This window comes from the organism of the source record quoted next, unplaced genomic scaffold (genome assembly GCF_019419815.1).
Source record: "Pyrus x bretschneideri cultivar Hongxiangsu unplaced genomic scaffold, Pyrus_bretschneideri_v1 Contig267, whole genome shotgun sequence".
Classification (NCBI taxonomy): Eukaryota; Viridiplantae; Streptophyta; class Magnoliopsida; order Rosales; family Rosaceae; genus Pyrus; species Pyrus x bretschneideri.
Window position 1 is genome coordinate 95,599 of NW_025999576.1, and position 19,832 is coordinate 115,430.

A 19,832-nucleotide genomic window follows, 5' to 3' on the forward strand; every position below is an offset into this window, starting at 1 on the left:
CATTACTATAAGCAACTACAAATTTCAATTTTGAATTTAAAAAATATAATAACCTACATAGAAGGGACTTCGATAAAAAAATAAAAACCAACAAGATTTAAGTCAAAGAAAATTAATAGTTAAGGACCTCATCCAAAGTCTCCATTTATATTATCTTGCCAGTTGTAATTATAATTGTATTGTAGTAGTGAGGAAAAGAAGTTGGGGTACTGAGGTTGATCTATCTAAGGTTTAGAGATTTGGAGAGAAAGGTGGCAATAAGCAAAAGACTAGCTAGGAGGAAATTGATTAGAAGAGAGAAACTAACAAGGAATTGAGAGTCTTTGTCAAGAGGAATTATGCGGTACTTTGACCGGACCACCCCTTGATTTTGAGGCCCACACTTATCCTACTGTGGTCCCATTCTCTCTCATTCACCCTAATCCGAGTTCTTTCACACAAGAATCTCTCCTCCATCAAGGGCAAAGAACAAACAACGCCAGCTATGTAAAGAGAAACAAAATTCTTTATTAGTCGTTGATCTTGCTGATGACCAAACTGTATATGGTCATGTGTCCATCAGGCGGATGGTCCTATATATTTTGGCCATTCTCTGCCCGAACCTCCATTGTGAGTCTTGTAATCCATGACCCTTTTCAATCGAGTTTCATTTTGTTTCTATTGTAGTTAGCTTGATTGTATCGGGTTGGGTCTTCGGGTTGCCTTCCACCAATACGAATAATAGAAAATTAAATAAAAAATAAAAAATTTAGTAGCATAATTGTGCTCCTGTTGTTGAACAACTTTCCAAGTTTGATCATCCTAATATAGGTGTGCCCATTGCCAATAATTCTTTCACTCTGTTGCCGACTATCCCTTGCTTATGGTTGTGCTCATGTAGGTTTTCGAGGTTGGAGGTGGCGTCTAGTGAGGTATTATTCGGATGGACTGAAATTCGCTTGGATGGACTGGAAAGCTGATGGTGCAGAAGGCAGTGGAAACTTCTCGGTTTCTTGTCTGTTGTGCAGGTCTATGGGCCTTACTGTTTTCATGGGCTCTTTTTCTATTTGTATTTAGTCTCAGACCCTTGTTTTGGTTGTTAATAGGTGTTTGTTGGGCCTTGTTTTGCTTGTAAATTTGTGGTGGTTGTTTAATAATAATAATAAAATTTAAAAAAAAAAAAAAAAAGGACTCTCAAATAGGGTGGGCACCATGTTAAATTTGAATAAGGTTGAAGTCCCCGGAAATGGATCATCTCCAAATCCATTATGTGGGAATCCTAGAGATCCTCATATCTCAGTCGTTCATCATGTATCGTGCGATCATAAATTATTTGACTGCAGAGAGGATCCGTGATGAGACTCTAAAACACTCTGCAGCTTCGAATGTTGCAAGTCACATTACTTTTTCTTTTGTTTGTCAATGGGAAATCAACGGTTGTGCGAGCTTTTTCAGATTTTTTTTGCTTTTTACTATTTAAATCAATGGTTGTCAAATTAACAATAACTTTTTAGTCTTTTGGTCCCTATATTTAAGGACTATACTATAAGACCATCTCCAACTCTTAGGTTAAAACCTAAAATTTTTAATGCAAAAGATTTAGGTTTTAACCTGAAACAGTTTTTTTGCTCCACCATTCTAGGTTAAATTTTTAGTCCGAGATTATTAAAGAATGAATTTAGGATAATTTTTTTTTCTTGAGTAAGTTTTTTAAAAAACAAAATTATGTAGATTATCCTAACTTAATTTTATGAACATTTTAACATAAAAATATTTAGATTCTGATAAATATTAAAAAATCACTAAATTCACACCATGAAACTCGTGGAATACTGTAAAAGAATATGAAACACATGAAAGATTTTTTTTTTAATTATTTAGTCGTTGGACTTATATATTTGGACTGTTATATTATTTTTTAACCGTTGGATTTGATCATATTAGATTTCAATCTTTGGATTCAATTAATTTTTAAATATAAAACTAAAAAAAAATACACATATATGGTCGGCCAAACTACTAACCCAAAGGAAATTCTGAGCTAAATTTGCCTCAAAAATGAAGTTTTGGGTTAAAACTAATATTTGGCCCAAGGGTTAGGGCATGTTGGAGTAGGTTTAGAACCTAAAATTTGAATTTTACTCCAAGGGTTGAAGTAGGGCTAAGAACACTCCCATTGGAGCTAATTTTATTTTAGGTACATGAATATTCCTTAAAGTCCCTAAATAAATCATCAAAAGTAGTAGTTGGAATCCCTAATTTTCTTTTGAGGAAATTATAGCAATGGTCTCTTAACTCTAACTCAATTGGAGCAATGGTCCCTCAACTAAAAATCTATTACCATTGGTCCCTCAACTCATCAAACCGTGCAGTTGTGGTCTCTCAACTAAAAATTCATTATCATGGGTCCCTCAACTTTAATTCAACTGGAGAAATGGTTTCTCAAATTTAATCCAATTGTAGCAATGGTCCTTCTAACATAACTCATTTTGACAAAATTCTAATAAAGTTGACGAAAATGAACATAGCTACATATTTTGATGAGTTAAGAGACCCCAATTGTAGCAATGTCCAACATGACTTATTTTGATAAAATTTTGATAAAGTTGACGAAAAAGACCATAGCTACACTTGATGAGTTGAGGAACCAATAGTAATGAATTTTTAATTGAAGGACCATTGTTCCAATTTGATTAAAGTTGAGGTACTATTACTACAATTTACTCTTTTCGTTTTTTAGGTACATGAATATCAAAGATGCTCTAAGTTATTAAAAGTGCATTGCCATTATTATTCCTATTCCAAATACATGTGAGCAATTTGATTAAAGTTGAGGGACTATTACTACAATTTACTCTTTTCGTTTTTTAGGTACATGAATATCAAAGATGCTCTAAGTTATTAAAAGTGCATTGTCATTTTTATTCCAATTCCAAATTATTCCAATTCCAAATGCATGTGAGCAATTTGATTAAAGTTGAAGGACTATTACTACAATTTACTCTTTTCGTTTTTTAGGTACATGAATATCAAAGATGCTCTAAGTTATTAAAGGTGCATTGTCATTATTATTCCAATTCCAAATGCATGTGAGCAATTTTCAAGTTGCATTCTTTCAGGCTCGCTGCCGCATCAGATTCCACGGGCGAATCAAAGTATTTGCCTTAAAAAAAAATTTCTTTGATTTATGAGGGATAAAGATAAACTAGCGTAATTTTCCCGAGAATCTGATAGTTTTCCCGGAAACCCAGTTGGAGAAAAGGCACGACTTCTGCATGACGATCACCTACTGGTTGGTGCTGATCAGCGGAGTTTTTGCTTATACTGGAGGCGCGGGCATCGTATTGCACCTCGCTCTTGCTGGATATATCAGTCTCAAAGCCTTCGAGGCGCGGTCTTAAATCATTTGACTCCGGAGAGGATACGTGATGGGACTCTAAAAGACTAAAACACCCTGCAGCTTCCAATGTTGCGGGTCACATTACTTTTTATTTTGTTTGTCAATGGGAAATCAACGGTTGTGCGAGCTTTTGAGATTTTTTTTGTTTTTTGCTTTTTACTGTTTAAATCAATGGTTGTCGAATTAACAATAACTTTTTAATCTTTTGGTCCCTACATTTAAGAACTATACTATAAGAGTATCTCCAACTCTTAGGTTAAAATATAAAATTTTTAATGCAAAAAATTTAGGTTTTAACTCCGAAACAGTTTTTCTGCTCCACCATTCTAGGTTAAATTTTTAGGATTATTAAAGAATGAATTTAGGATTTTTTTTTTTTCTTAAAGTAACTTTTTAAAAAAAAAAAACAAAATTGTGTAGATTATCCTAACTTAATTTTATGAACATTTTAACATAAAAATATTTAGATTCCGATAAATATTGAAAAATCATTAAATTCACACCATGAACCTCGTGGAATACTGTAAAAGAATATGAAACACATGAAAAAAATTTTGTTTTAATTATTTAGTTGTTGGATTTATATATTTGGACTGTTATATTATTTTTTTACTGTTCGATTTGATCATATTAGATTTCGGTCTTTGGATTCAATTAATTTATAAAAATAAAACTTAAAAAAAGTACACATACATGGTAGGCCAACCTAATAACCCAAAGGAAATTCTAAGCTAAATTTGCCTCAAAAAATGAAGTTTTGGGTTAAAACTCATATTTGGTCCAAGGGTTGGAGCAAGTTGGGATAGGTTTAGAACCTAAAATTTGAGTTTTACTACAAGAATTGGAGTAGGTCTAAGGACACTCCCATTGGAGCTAATTTTCTTTTGGGTACACTATTCCTTAAAGTCCCTAAATAAATCCTGAAAAGTGGTAGTTGGAGTCCCTAATTTTCTTTTAGGTACATGAATATCAGAGATGCTCTAAGTTATTAAAAGTGCATTGTCATTATTATTCCAATTCCAAATGCATGTGAACAATTTTCAAGTTGCGTTCTTTCAGGCTCGCTACCGTATCAGATTCCACGGCCGAATCAAACACATAACTATTTGCCTTAATATATATATATATATATATATATATATATATATATATTCTTTGATTTATGAGGGATAAAGATAAACCAGCGTAAATTTCTCGATAATCTGAGAGTTTTCCCGGAAACCCAGTTGGAGAAAAGGCACGACTTCTGCATGACGAACATCTACGGGTTGGCCCTGATCAGCGTTGTTTTTGCGTATACTAGAGCCGCGGGCATCGTATTGCTCCTCGCTCTTGCTGTATATATAAGTCTCAAGGACTTCGAGAGGAAGGAGAACTCGTATCCTGCTTTGAATCTCGAAACGGGTACGTTTACTAAGATCATAAGACGTTAAGGGGGGGAATAAATAAAAATATCTTTGTTTATTGAGATCACAAATAGGTAACTTTTGTAGCTTGATTAATTTGATAGATTTAACTTTGCTGATAATTATGTTGGAAATGTGAATTGTTCCCTCTAATGATCTGGAAGCTTCGTGCTTCTGCAAGAGTGGAAGACTTGTTAAAATTGTTTTTAGGCTTGTAGTTTAATCTTTGTCTTGTATATTGTTATGGAGAAGAACTTAGGCCAAGATGGCGATATCCTAAATCAATCACACAATGTCATGTGAGTAAAGAGAAAAACACTTTTTGGTATAAAGTAATGCTAGAGGCACCAATGTAAATCCCAAAGTTTTGGTTCTCCACTCACTTGATCATTTGTTTATGGTCTAGGCTCATTTTAAGCAAGGTTTATTTATGTCATAGAACAACAGAGTTATGCATTAGTCAATGCAGTAAGTTTCGCCATTCTTTGGTTGTTGGGTACAACAGTTGGAATTTCTTAAGACAATGGTCCAACAGAAACTGTAGGATTGTGTATTATTGCAACCCAATGAAGTTTTGGATAAAGATTTAGGGTTTTGGAGTTTGGAGGGTGCATTTAGGAGATGTATATATTTGGTCTAATACTTCTCTTAGTTTTCATTACTGTCTATAATTCTCCCCTTCTAGCGGTTCTCTTATTTCTTTAAATTAGTATCTGATCACTCGTTACCAATTTTAATTGACTGAAATCTGATTAGTTTTCAGATTTTGATCGAAATCCCTAACATTAATGTATTAATGAATTTACATGTGAGTTACATTATTATTTTTTTAAATGAAAAATAGTAATTTATTTAGGGTTTTACTGCTCACACCTTTATTAAACTCATAATTAATTTTAAATTCAAAACATTTTCAAAATAAAAAAAAATAGAATAAGTTTGTGCCCATTAATTTTTTATAAAAAGATTTTCAATTTTTTTAACCTTAAATGTACCATTTTAAATATACCATTTTATTATATGTAAAACGTACTTTAAAAAAAAATATAAAATGTACCCTTTTTTTTTTTCTTTTTTTATAAAATCCATTCAAATTTAATCCAAAATTTTAAACTTATAAGGGTACATTCTTTTTGGTTGATTTGAGAATGTATCCATGTCAATTTAATCAAAGAAATTTACTAAAGCCTAATATCTTTGTTTTTTGTGGTGGTACATGTTTTGGTACAATGTTGTTTTTGGTTAATTTTAATGAATATACCCATATATATATATTATATTGGAGAGTATAATTTATCTTTTAAAATTTTTAATCCCACAAATTATCAATTTAATTTAAAATGCCATTAATATAAACAACTACAAATTTCAATTTTGAATTTAAAAAATATAATAAACTACATAGTAATACATTATTACATTAATGTAAGGGACTTCGATAAAAAACTGAAAATCAACAAGATTTAAGTCAAAGAAAATTAATAGTTAAGGACCACATCCAAAGTCTCCATTTATATTATCTTGCAAGTTGTAATTATAATTGTATTGTAGTAGTGAGGAAAAGAAGTCGGGGTACTGAGGTTGATCTATCTAAGGTTTAGAGATTTGGAGAGAAAAGTGGCAATAAGCAAAAGACTAGCTAGGAGGAAATTGATTAGAAGAGATAAACTAAAAAGGAATTGAGAGTCTTTGTCAAGAGAAATTATGCGGTACTTGGACCGGACCACCCCTTGATTTTAAGGCCCACACTTATCCTACTATGGTCCCACTCACTCTCATTCACCCCAATCCCAGTTCTTTCACACAAGAATCTCTCCTGCATCAAGGGCAAAGAACAAACAACGCCAGCTGTGTAAAGATGAACAAAATTCTTTATTAGTCGTTGATCTTGCTGATGACCAATATATAGCCATGTGTCCATCAGGCAGATGGTCCTAATATTTTGGTCATTCTCTGCCCCAAACCTCCATTGTGAGAGTCTTGTAATCCATGACCCTTTTCAATCGAGTTTCATTTCGTTTCTATTGTAGTTAGCTTGATTGTATTGGGTTGCTTTCCACCAATACGAATAATAAAAAATTAAATAAAAAATAAAAAATTTAGTAGCATAATTGTGCTCCTGTTGTTGAACAACTTTCCAAGTTTGATCATCCTAATACAGGTGTCCCCACTGCCAGTAATTTGTAAGGTTTAAACCATGTGCAATGGTGCGGGTTAAGATTTAATTTTTAGCCAAGAAAATTGAGGTTCTAATCTATAAATAACTTTTCTTCTCCATTGTTTTTGGCTTAATATTTTAGCCAAGATTATTAAAGAATAATTTTAGCCTATTCTTTTTTTCGGTAACTTTTTTAAAAATAAAATTAATGTAGATTATCCAAATTTATTTTTATAGACATTTTAATTCCAATAAATAATGAAAAATCACCAAACCCACCTAATGAAACATAAAAGTCATGGAACAACATGAAAAACACTAACCTACATAATATGCTTCAATCTTCTAACAATTACTAATACAAACAATAAATAAAAATTAATAAAGGATAATAATAAAAAATTATAACAATTACTAATGCTAATAATATTCATCATCATTTGGTTGACTTAGTCCTTGATTTGGTGGTGGACTCGACTAACAAACGTTAGATGGATCAATTGAACATCACCATTCTCAAAAATATTCCTTGCGGCATTCCTTTTTATAATATTTGCTTGCTTCTCATAGAAGAACTTCTTTCTATTGGGAGTGTATTTGTTGGGTCCTCCCTCATTACATCAAATTCAAACCTTTCTTGCACTAAACAGTCTCTTGCATCCTTCTTTTTCCGCTTGCTTGTCAAAGAGTAAGTGCATTTGAACATTTCTTCCTTGATCTCCCCTTGGCCTTCAATTAATTTTTCAACTCCGGAACAAAGCTTGGCACCAATCAGATCTTAGATCTTTCCTTATCTCTTTGCTTCCTTTTGCTTATCTCGTCTCGACGACCTTGAAATAGTAGGAGATAGGGTCACCGATTCATCAACAGCGTTGCCAACATTAACGCTTAAGCCTTCACGAGCAAATAATTTTGCCCATCATTGGTCCGCATCGATTTGTCACCTCATACAACCTTTGAGGATGTCCCAAGCATGATGCAATTTAAAAGTTTGGTTTTCGGGGGTAGTTCTTGTCTTGTAAATCACCATTGCTTTCTCACCTTATGCAAGCAATAAATAAAGATCAAGTAGTTGTAAAATAAGATTGTGTACATGAAAAATAGACTATGAAGGTAGATACTTACCACTTCTTTGGTGCTCATTCTACTAGCCATGCCAACTACGGCTCATCTCAAGCTTTCCATCCACAAAATGCACGTTTTTTTTTTTATAATCTTCCACCAATCGTGAACACCACCACCTTCCCTTCAGTTAGTGTTGGAGTCAAAATTGATAGCACACAAGACTTTCTTATTTTGATGTGTGCCGACAACACCATCTTCTCACAAATAGAAACTCATGTCAAGCACAAAACATCTTTATTATTTGACCAATTAGGCTTGAAAAATATGGAAATGGGAAGAAATAGTTTTGGAAGTGGGAAGAAAGAAACAAATGGAGTAACTGTATGAGAAAAGTGAATTTAACATAAATACATAAGTATATATAGAATTTTCGGATAAATTTTGATTTAAATAAAATTTTAATTGTTTTAGCCTTAAATTTCATTTTAAATTTAATTTTGGACCGTTAAATCTATTTTTTAGCATTAGATTAGATCATATTCAATCTCACCGTTGAATTTGATGTTTTATAATTTGAAATGCTTGGTCTTAGGGGATTAACCCGAAAACAAACCCTGGTGGAAGGAGAAACAAAAACAAACCCTCCAAGAGCATTTCCGTTTTAAAAAATTTGAAAAATTAAAATCTGAAAAATCCCAGTTTTTCGATCAGATTATTCTCTCACTGGTTACGATTTATGGAAATTTGTTCAGTTCCAATCAGTTCGTGCTCGAAAGATCATCAGAAAATCTACCAGGAATGGTTTCGATTCGTTGATTCAGGTACATACACTGTTCCGCACAAACACGCATTTATTTTCTTCACATTTTTTTCGGGGAAAATTTCTTAGTTTTCTGTTTGGTTCCGAGAAAATTGAGCAACTGTAAATTGAGTATCGGTTTTGTTTTGTTCAGACGCTGATGGCCGCATAACCGTGAGTGATGCTGTAAAGTTCTTCGGCATGTCCAATCTGAATCGGAAGGAGCTCAAGCAGGTTAATTTGCGTTTTATTTTGTTTATTTGATTTTTTTTTTTTTTTTTTTTTTTTGGGTACTACCAACCGAGTTACATAACAAACCTACTTACGAATTTGATGTACTGTCAAACTGTCAAATTGACTGTCCTCACTGACAAATGTGATACGTGGATCCTCCATTAATTGACACGTAGACTGACATTCAAACTAATATTTTTTCTTTTTGTATTTTCTTTTTGCCTTTCTTTTTCCTTTTTCTCCATTTTTTTATCTGGTCATCGATGAAATCCATCTCCGCTGCACTTGGACATTGCCTGCAACCTGCATCTGCATTTCGCCTGCAACCAACCACGAACCTGTATCTCACCGTGGCTTGAACCCGGCTCTTCGCGTCCAGGTGCGCACGAGGGCGAATCAGATCGAGAGCCTCAATCGGTGTTGAGATTCGAAGAGAGGGAAAAAGAGAACAGAGAGGCATTATTTTTGTAATTTTCTATTAATCAATTTAATTTGTCAGTCAGTCTACGTGGCAAATTTGGTGGGCGCCATGTCTGCCACGTAAGCATTTAACATAAAAATTGACGTATTTTTTAACGAATGTTTGACATTGCAATGAATTCGTAAAATGAGATATGAATTTGTTATGTGACTTAAAATAGATGTTAAAATGTAATTTACCTTATTTTCTTTTATCAAATTATTGCGTCTCGTTTTCATTTGTTTCTTGTGTTTGCTGTAATTCAATACTATTAGTATTTGGTGAATTTGTTTTTATGCAGAGGTTAGTGTAAGCTCAGTTGACGCGTGGTCATTTTTGAAATACATTTTGTTAGGACTGAGTTGTGAGGGTTTGTATTTCCGTTGAGCAATGCATAGTTATTGTGATGCGTAATATGCGAGTAGAGCGCGGTTGAAGTTGGCACATATTGGGTTACTTTGACAAATTCAAGCTTAAGATTATGATCTATGCCAAACATTACATTACATTTGTAGCAGAAAGCCCCTTCCTTTTTTTTTTTTCTCTTTCTTTGGTTAAACTTTGTTACTTGAATTTTGGGTTTACATTTGTCAAATATCACTTTTTTATTGGCTTCAGCCTTCTTTTTTTTGTTTGTTTGTTTTTTTTTTTTTTTTTTTTTTAATTTTGAAGTTCGTTCCTTTTCTTAAGGTTTGGGCCATGGCCGATTCAAAGAGGCAGGGATATCTTGGTTTCAGCGAGTTCGTTGCCGCTATGCAGGTTATTTTATAAACTGATATTTTTATTTTTCATATATAGCAAAAATCAAATATTTGGATTGATAGGAATCTAATATGTTGTTACTTTTTCATTTCTAGCTAGTTTCTCTTGCACAAGCTGGCCATGATATTACACACGGTTTATTGAATAGCAACGGTGGGTTTCTTTTGTTTGAAATCCAAGCACACAAGTATTTTTTATTTATTTATTAATTTTAAAATCTTGTTTGGCACACTCATTTTACTTAAACTTTGAGCGTTGTGTTTTAGTTGACTTGGCAAGTCTGAAACCTCCTGTTATGGAGGGTTTGGATGCATTATTATTAGTGGTACGTAGGCTTTTTATACCTTTCTTATTTTTATTTTACTCATTGTCATGGATTTATTTTTTTTTTAATTTAGTCGTTGTATATGGCCGAAGAAATTGATTTCGTTTACTTAATTTATTCAGAATAAAAAGCATTTGCACAAGTCAAATGAAAACAAAGTAAATGGTGAGGAATTTCTCTAAGTACGAGATGTGTACTGTTACTTTTGGTTTTGGCTGTCTATTTACATATAATCTGTGACGCAGGAACTGCTGTGCAGCAATCACCTTCAGCACTTTGGTTTTCTCCAGAATCATCAAAAAAGGTATATGTTGTTTCTTATTTTAAGAGGCAATTGCCCTTTTGCTTTCACGATAGTCAGAAAAAAAGGATTTATCGTAAAACTGTTTCTATTTGATACTAGAATTTTCTTATTTTAATAAGTTGAGTTTATTTTTCATTGTTCGTGAGAAATTTATGATAGTTTTGCATTCCAGTCTCTCCGAGTTGTTATACTTCAAGCTGATTGCAAAAATACTTGTGTTTTTATTAGGTTAAGTTTATCAATGGTCATGCGAAACTATGAGTCAGTTAAGACTCTGTCCACAACAAAGACTAGAAGAGGTCATTTTACATAGTGAAAAATAATGAAAAGAGCTTTGCTTATGTCAGTTTTAGGAGCATTTTTTTTTTTTTTAATTCGTGATATGTCAGAGTTAATAAAATTTCCTGTGCATACAGAATGAAATTTGCAATACTGTTGGGTAGACATGAGTTGTGCACTCAACTTATAAAAAATCTTTGGCATATTTCTAGATACCGCTTTCTTCTGTAACATCAATTATTGATGGGTTGAAGAGACTGTATGTTCAAAAGCTGAAGCCATTAGAAGTTACTTACAAGTTCAACAAGTTTGTATCCCCATTAATGGTAAGTGACTATCATTCCCTTCTCCTAGTTCTTTCATCAGATTTAATGCCCAGTCACTCGAAGTTTTATTTCAATCTTCTCAAACTTCTATCTAATTGTGGCATGCTATAGTTATCAATTGATATTTAGTTGCTTTATTTCGCAGACAAATAGTGATTTTGATGCCAAACCCATGGTTATGCTTTTGGGTCAATACTCCACTGGGAAAACAACATTCATTAAACATTTGCTTAAAAGTAGTTATCCAGGCAAGTTATCCTCTGGGAAAGTGTGTCTTTGTGTAGTTTGTCTTGCACAGAAAGCTTGTTCATCTATTTCATCCCCTACTTCACTTTTGACAGGAGCTCACATTGGTCCTGAGCCTACAACCGATCGATTTGTCGTTGTTATGGTAATTGTCAATTTATCTCCTTTTATGTTGTCATTAAGACAGTGTTGAACTGCTTAGCAATTAAAAGTTAAAAGTAAATGTTTTATATGGTTGTATGCAAGTTAAAAAGCCATATAATTAATAAGGCTTTACGGGGACTCAGTAAGAATATAGAAACTAAGCTTCTTACACAAATAGCCATCCATGACTTGCCTTAATGGCACTTCCAATAGTGCCCAGTTTCACTAATGAGGTCGGATCAATCTAGAAATGTTATCGTTGGTCATGTGTCAAAATCTAGAAATATTTTTCGGTTTTTAAAAAAATAGGAAACTTCATTTTAATCATCGGCAAAGATGACTTTTAGACTAAAACCATGAGTAAGATCAAAATCTAATTTTAATCCCTTGATATGTTAATCACCTCATTTATTAATTATATTTTTTATGTTTTAATTATTTCCCTTTTTCTTCTTAATTTTAATGTATTAATTTTATTTCATTATAATTATAATTTTCATTTCATTCATCGTAATATATTTTGTTGTAAACATTTAAATAAACTAATTTTTATTTTACAATGTATTTCGATATACTTGGTCTTCTTCATTTAGGTATATTAAATTTATTATAATACATTTCGGTGCATACATTTAGGTACACACATTTCAGTACATACATTTTGATACAAACATTTAGGTACATTAATTCAATATAATACATTTCGGTACATTGGTTTAATATAATGCATTTCGGCACATACATTTGGGTACATACATTTCAGTACACACATTTAGGTACATTAGTTTAATATAATACATTTCGGTGCATACATTTGAGTACATACATTTCAGTACTAATATTTAAATACAATATAATACATTTCGGTACTAATATTTCGGTATATACATTTCGGTAGTAACATTTAGGTACATTAATTGAGTTTTTCAAGTTTGAAGAATGTTAAATAAAATTAATAAATTAAAAAAACTTTTGTTTGGTCAAAAAATATATTAAATGTGTATATCAATAAATTTAAATATTTAATTGGAGACATTGAACAAAATACACATTAATTATTTTGAATTGAGGACACATCAAGGGACTATAATCAATATGTAATCTAACACAAGGTTTATTTTAAATTTAAATCTTTTTCAAGGAAGTTAGAAAACCCCTAAAAAAATATGACAAAAATCAGAAATGTTATCGTTGGCTATGTGTCAAAATCTAGGCTGTTGTATTTCAATTTTTTGTAATCCAACGCTCCAGATTAGCTAAGTTAATAAAAAAATATTAAACATTATTAAAAAATACAGAAAAAAAAATGTATTTTTTTTTATTTTATAAAAACCTTACCATTATCTTCCACCTTACACCAAATTTCAGTATTTTCAAATACTGTCAACCAATCTCTCTCAATGTTTTCATAAACACACCAAATAAACTTAAAATCTATCCACAAAAATTGTACTTTTAGAAAATGACATGTGACATGACGAGATTGGTTAAAAATACGAATTGTCTAGGCTATTCAGTTTAAAGGTAGAGATACAATAGGGCGGTTGTTACTATTCACTCAGGAGATTGAATTGCCTATTAGCCGTGGGGCTTTTTAGGGGTGGAAGTGCTCTAAACTTTTGTGTTTTGAATTTAAAGAAACTTTTCCTTTATATTTATGTGTCGCCCTTTTTAGTAATTATCAGCAGGGGTATATATCCCTTAACATTTCCATTAAAACTAGGGTGCGTTGGCACATTTTGAAAATGAAACTTTACATTTTGGCCTATATATTAGAGACTCTTATCTTTTAAATTTCAATAGAAAAATTTGTATTTTGTCTGGTTTCTATTGGTTGAAATAGTCTCTCATATCAATCATGAGTCAGGAATTTGGAAGGCAGATTGCAGAGTAGCGTGGCAGAATGCCAAGAGTCTGGATAGGGTACTAAGCTTATTATTAGCCTAGTTCTAGGAATTTGGAGAGAAACTGAGGGATATTTTGTGTTTGTGGTCATTGATCAATAAAACAATTAACAATATTTCTTGCATCTCTTGGAAATGCTTCTGAGAGGCTTAGCAGTTGTACATGTACATTTTCCTTTTTGCTTTTTGGGTGTCATTAGTACAAAAAAAAGTGATGTTTTAGACAAGATCCTGAGATTTCTTCACTTGTTACCTTATATTTCTTAAGAAAGTTGTTTGGGTTAGTGTTAAGATATATATTCTGTTGCTGTTTGTAGACATTAAACTTTTCCAAATTCCATTTGCAGTTTTTTGTTTTCTGTTAATGCTTCTGAAATTAATATTGTTTAGTAGCTAATTCTTCTTGCGTGTAGTCTGGGCCTGATGAAAGAAGTATTCCTGGGAATACTATTGCCGTCCAAGCTGATATGCCATTTAGCGGTCTTACAACTTTTGGAACAGCTTTCTTGTCAAGGTTTGAGTGTGCTCAAATGCCACATTCTGTGAGTTGTCTTTCAGAATCACCTTGAAATTCTACAAATTGTCTACTAAAACACCCAAAGCTTACACATTTTTATATCCAAGCTGCTAGAACACATTACTATTGTGGATACTCCTGGAGTTTTAGCTGGAGAGAAGCAACGGACGCAACGAGCCTATGATTATAATGGAGTAACTTCGTGGTTTGCTGCAAAGTGTGACCTCATTCTACTTCTGTTTGATCCTCACAAACTTGATGTTAGTGATGAGTTCAAGCGTGTTATTTCATCTTTACATGGCCATGACGATAAAATTCGTGTTGTTCTGAACAAGGCAGATCAAAGTGATACTCAAAAAGTAAGCATAGGCAATAAATGGATCTCTTTGATTATTTTCCCTCTACATATTTTTGTGGGAATTAGTTTAGGTCATTGGATGTTACGCTCAAATCATTTTTCATTCTTGGTATGCAGTTGATGAGGGTTTATGGAGCGTTGATGTGGTCACTTGGGAGGGTTGTTAATACTCCTGAGGTCATGCGAGTTTATATCGGGTAGCCACTCCATCCTTGCATTCATTAATTCCTTGGAAGCAAATCCTATAGTTTCAAATATATTCCAATGTTTCCTAGCAAATACCTTGGTTCGATCCTGGCAAGCTCAGTTTCCCTTTTGCAGCTCATTCAATGACAAACCTATAAATGAGGCTGCTACGGGTCCAGTCGGGAAAGAACTCTTTGAAAAGGAACAGGGAGATCTTTTGTCTGATTTAAACGATATTCCAAAGAAGGCTTGTGAGCGCAAAGTGAGTTTGCTATATTTACGTATCTCGAATCTTACTTTACCAAGATGCTCTCTGGTTTTATTTGCAAACTTATAAGCTTATTGTAGAGGTGATATTAGGTTAAGGCCCCTTATTTAAACTGAATGTTTCTTGCAGATTCCTATGGAATGGAATTTTTATGATCTTTGTTTTTCGCAGATCAATGAATTTGTGAAGCGTGCCAGAGCTGCCAAGATACATGCATACATAATTAGCCATTTAAAGGCGGAGATGCCTGCCATGTTTTGGAAATCTACGGCTCAACAGAAGCTTATTGATAATTTGGAAGACGAATTTAAAAAGGTACTATTCCCTCCATCCCCTGCGTATGCGCACTCTCTACTCTATAATGCTCACACTTGACGTACTATACAGGTTCAGGGGGGCACCATCTGCCTCCAGGGGATTTCCCGGACGTAAACCGCTACAGGGACATCTTGAGTGGTTACAGCTTTGACAAATTCGAGACGTTAAAGCCTAAGATGATAGATGCCGTCGATGAAATGCTGGGTTATGATATCCCGGAACTCTTGAAGAAATTCAGAAATCCATTCGACTAATGGGGGCAAACAGTTCTGAGAAATATCATGAACTATGGTGGCTTTGAAGGGTATATGTTGACGGAGCGTTGCTCTTCTTGAGCACTTGGTGTTTGTTGTAGCATAATATGGTTTCAACTCGTATTATAGTTCCGGGATTTAGATATTGCCAATCTCTATACAAGTGGTGAGATTCTTGTGTTAAAAAATTAATAACATAAAAAATAAAATTTCTCATCGCTTATATAATAGCACATGGTGTACTACTTGTGTTACCTGCACAAAGGAAAAATTTATCGAAGGCTCCTTAGAGCAAGTCACCCCCAAAAAAAAAATGCGCCATCACCCAGCCTATTTAATCTACTTAGTGAACAGTGATAGACCACAATGAACAATAATAGGCCAAATGCATCTCCACTCCTACAAAATGCACTGGCACTTAGTCCATTTAAAATATTATTCAATTTTTTATAAAATAATAAATAAATAAATAGTTTTAATTTCATATTGGATTTTTAACCAATTTCGTCACGCCACATGTCATTATCAGAATAAAATTACATAAACTCATCAAATAAACTTAAAAAAAACACACTAAAGAAAATTACATAAGCTCATCAAATAAACTTAAAAAAACACACTAAATAAACTAAGAACTTTATTGTTCCACCACAAGTTCCTTTTAATTATCTTGAACTTGTTGCAATTCCCATTGGTGCTCAATCAAGTCAGTTTGACAGGTACTGTGCTAGTAAGACTCTTGCAATGAAGTGTACCGTTGAACGATCAATTGATTGTAACGTCCATACCATTCCAATGGCTCGTGTTGCACGGGATCTTTGGTGTCATCATGAGCACAATAGATACATGTTCTTGAGTTGTTCATTGTGTCCGGCTCGTATTTGTTGACAGCATCATAATCATACTCATCTTCCACGAGCATGTTGTGGAGAATGATACACGTCATCATGATGGATCGAACTGCCTCGACCTCAAACATTCTAGCAGCTGACCTGACAATCGCCTAACGAGCTTGCATGATACCAAAATAATGCTCCACATCCTTCCTACACCCCTTTTAACATTTTGCAAAGTGTTTCTTTTTCATTTTTTGGATGTGGGACTGTTTTGACAAACGTTGTCCATCTTGGGTAAATGTCGTCTGCAAGGTAGTATGGCTCGTCGTATGTATGGCCATTGACTGAATATGTGACTCTGGGTGCTTTTCCTTGCAGCACTTCGTCGAAGACTGGAGATTGGGTAAGGACATTTAGGTCATTCTGAGCTCCTAGAACACCAAAAAATGCATGCCAAATCCATGTATCAAATGAAGCTAGAACTTCCAAAATGATACTTTTGGCTCCTTTTCTATCTCCATACGCTCTTTGCCACGTACTTAGACAGTTTTCCAGGTCCAGTGCATGCAATCAATGCTTCCAATCATGCTAGGGAAGCCTCGCATCTCACCCTTCCTCAGTACCCTTCGCAGATCCCTATGCGTCTGTTTCCGAAGGTACTCCTTCGTATAGAGGGCTTCAATTGCGGAGCAAAATAGCATCAGGGACTCCAGAACAGTTGATTTTCTCATTCTCGTTATCTCATCCACTTTATCTGCAGATACTCCATATGCAAGTATCTGTAAGGTAGCAGTAACTTTTTGCTCAGGAATAAGACCTAGAACATGAAAAGCATCTTTTTTTGGCACAAAGTATTCATCATGGCTGCAAATAGCACTCATGATTTTGTCGAACAAACTTCGTTGCATTCTAAAACGACGTCTAAAAACATGATCAGGAAATACACAGTTGGGGATAAAATAATCTTCCAAGTGATTATTACCTCGTATTTCCCTTTTTCTATCGAAGTTTGCAGAACGTATGGGTTTGGATATTTGACCCACAACTTCCATGACATGGTGGGAATGTGAGGCCCTATGCCTTCCATAGTCATCATCCTCATCCTCCTCCATTGCTAAAGTCTCATCTCCACCTTCACCTTCTTCGAGATTGACCAATTCTTCCTGTTGTGCCAACAATCTTTTATGTTGCTCCTCAAACTGTGTATACACTCTCCTTGAAGAAGACATTGTACAGATGGATGTAAAGATGAAGAAATATTTTTAGCTAAAAATAAGGATTGATTTTGGTGTGAGGATGGATGTAGGGTTTATATTGACAAAAAAAGAAAGGATGAGGTTCTGGTTAGGTATTTTTTTCACACAAAAACTATATGAAAGCTTTGGTAGAAAGTGTTGAAAATATTGAAATATGGTGTAAGGTGGAAGATGATGGTTAGGTATTTATAGGAAAAAATAGGTAAATAAAATAATAGTATTTCCACCCCTACAATTGAATAGCCCTGACAATAGGTAAATAAAATAATAGTATTTTTTTGCTTGGAATTTCCCGTGCACTCTCCACTCCCTCTCTTTCCACTCATCTTTCTCACTTTTCTCCATTTTTCTAAAATGCCTCTCTCTCTTTCTAAGCTCTCGACACTCTCACTCTCTCTAGAGCTCCGAGAGCTCTCACCCACTTTCCTCTTCAAAAATTAAACAAATCAAACTCCAAAATCGTGAAACCTTAATCTCTGGGACTAAAGGATCCTAGCTATACCGTTGCATGCGTCATCGGACCATCATGATGTAAACCACCATTGAAGCCGAAAGCTTCAAGATCTGAAACTCGAACCCAGGTGAGGTTTTCTATGCAAATCTTGTTTCATTATGTCTTAATGTTGATTGGGACAAGATTTGTGGTGTTTTTCTAGTTCGAAACCAGAAGTTTAACCCCCTGAAATTTCTCTGAAACCTTGCCCAGTTTTTGGTCAGCTCCTCGAAGCAAACTCTGGCAAGTTTGTGGGTTCTGGAGCTCTTGCTCAATTTGAATCCATTCCAGGTACTTAAATGTCTCTTTGCATGTGAAAATTAGTTGGAAATTACTAAGGTTTGACATGCATGCATACTGTTTTTCCCCATTTCGAATTCGGCGACGAAACCCAGCCCTTGCAAGCCATTTTCCGGCAATAAAAAAGTGGCTGACATCTGGGCGATGTTAGCCTTATGTCATGTTGCCTTCGGGCTCTCGAGCTAGTAACTTGTGTCAAGCCTCTCCCTCAGGTCAGGCTTTTCCCTCGGGCTGGCACACATTGGGGCAAGTCGCTTGGGCTATCTAGCCCTGTTCCATCGCCAGTCCACCAGGCAAAAGACCATGGTGGAAATGCTCTAAAGCTTAGCAAAAAAGAACCATTCATCATGTGAAAGAGCACCGTTCATAAACAGTAAAGTGACGAAAATGCCTTTAGTTGTTGCTGATTCTCAAGTTTTTTTCTGAACATTAAATTTACAGTTTTACCCCTGCTCTCCACGTGTTGGTCATCGTGGAAAAGGAAGGGATGGGTCGCACTCTTCTTTCTGCTTTTCTCGAGTTTTCTTTCCCAGAAAGCTCTCCAGTTCTCTCTTGCTATTCCTCCGCTTCTTCCTATCAAATTTCGATTCCTCATGTGTTTGTCGTACAACGCCAAAATGGCGCAAGGTTTCGTTGATTTCGGTACAAATTCCTTCGAATGTCCAGCGTTCGCATCTTTCTCTCGCCGATTAGCCACGGTGGTTTAACTTCTCCTTCGGATTTTTTTTACTTGTATTTGCGGTGACACAAGGGACGAATTCTAGGATGGAGGTGGAAGGATTTGGAAGAATCAGATGTGCCTAGGTGATTGTTTTACACGTTAAAATACGGTGCGACTTTATTTCACTAACTTTGCGTTGGTTTTTTAATTTGATATGTTGTTTTGGTGTGTGAAAATCAAAGAACTTTTAAATGTTTGCGAATTTGGTTGACACTTAAGTGCAATTCATTTTGGTCAAGGCTTTGGTTTGTGGCCAGTTGGAAATCATTTTGCTAAAATAAGAAATTATCTCTTTTAGCCGTTTGCAATTGCCTTTTCAATTGCCAATTAGTTTTACGGTAGAACTCAATTTCATCATATGCTATCATCTCCAAGAGGATTCGCTTCAGCAGGGCAACCTATCTTCGACCACAGCGATTTCACACAAGAATCCTGAACCAAAATATACAAAGGCTGTCAGAGTAAAAAGCATAAACATGCAAATGCATTTGATTGCTAGTGCATGTAAACGCCGGTTACGAAAATGATTCTGAA

The 19,832-nt window shown here is 34.3% G+C and overlaps 2 protein-coding genes across 2 annotated transcripts; one reads left to right on the forward strand and one right to left on the reverse strand.

The window, feature by feature from the left end:
• The first annotated feature begins 8,729 nt into the window (after nucleotides 1-8,729).
• Nucleotides 8,730-15,922, forward strand: LOC103927627 (EH domain-containing protein 1-like). The gene is made up of 16 exons (XM_048587421.1): nucleotides 8,730-8,829; nucleotides 8,962-9,041; nucleotides 10,192-10,260; nucleotides 10,359-10,416; nucleotides 10,530-10,588; nucleotides 10,711-10,753; nucleotides 10,834-10,892; nucleotides 11,384-11,497; nucleotides 11,643-11,745; nucleotides 11,839-11,888; nucleotides 14,205-14,333; nucleotides 14,416-14,667; nucleotides 14,784-14,863; nucleotides 14,988-15,114; nucleotides 15,292-15,437; nucleotides 15,509-15,922. Exons 1-16 carry the CDS (start codon nucleotides 8,745-8,747, stop codon nucleotides 15,690-15,692), a joined length of 1,638 nt encoding a protein of 545 aa, XP_048443378.1. The 5' UTR covers nucleotides 8,730-8,744; the 3' UTR covers nucleotides 15,693-15,922.
• An 816-nt stretch (nucleotides 15,923-16,738) lies between these two features.
• LOC125478812 lies at nucleotides 16,739-17,757 on the reverse strand. Its single transcript, XM_048587444.1, has 3 exons — nucleotides 17,511-17,757; nucleotides 17,139-17,345; nucleotides 16,739-16,959 (listed from the first exon to the last, which is right to left on the reverse strand). Exons 1-3 carry the CDS (start codon nucleotides 17,755-17,757, stop codon nucleotides 16,739-16,741), a joined length of 675 nt encoding a protein of 224 aa, XP_048443401.1.
• Between the last annotated feature and the right edge of the window lie 2,075 nt (nucleotides 17,758-19,832).

Excerpts from the sequence above, each read along its gene's own strand:
- LOC103927627 (XM_048587421.1), top strand. The coding sequence starts at position 8,745 with ATGGAAATTTGTTCAGTTCCAATCAGTTCGTGCTCGAAAGATCATCAG. Across the intron at positions 11,498-11,642 it reads AGTTTGTATCCCCATTAATG|ACAAATAGTGATTTTGATGC; the intron begins GTAAGTGACTAT and ends TTTATTTCGCAG. Across the intron at positions 15,438-15,508 it reads GAAGACGAATTTAAAAAGGT|TTCAGGGGGGCACCATCTGC; the intron begins ACTATTCCCTCC and ends GTACTATACAGG.
- LOC125478812 (XM_048587444.1), bottom strand. The coding sequence starts at position 17,757 with ATGTCTTCTTCAAGGAGAGTGTATACACAGTTTGAGGAGCAACATAAA. Across the intron at positions 17,346-17,510 it reads TAGAAAAAGGGAAATACGAG|GTCTTATTCCTGAGCAAAAA; the intron begins GTAATAATCACT and ends TTCATGTTCTAG. Across the intron at positions 16,960-17,138 it reads GCGAAGGGTACTGAGGAAGG|GAGCTCAGAATGACCTAAAT; the intron begins GTGAGATGCGAG and ends TTGGTGTTCTAG.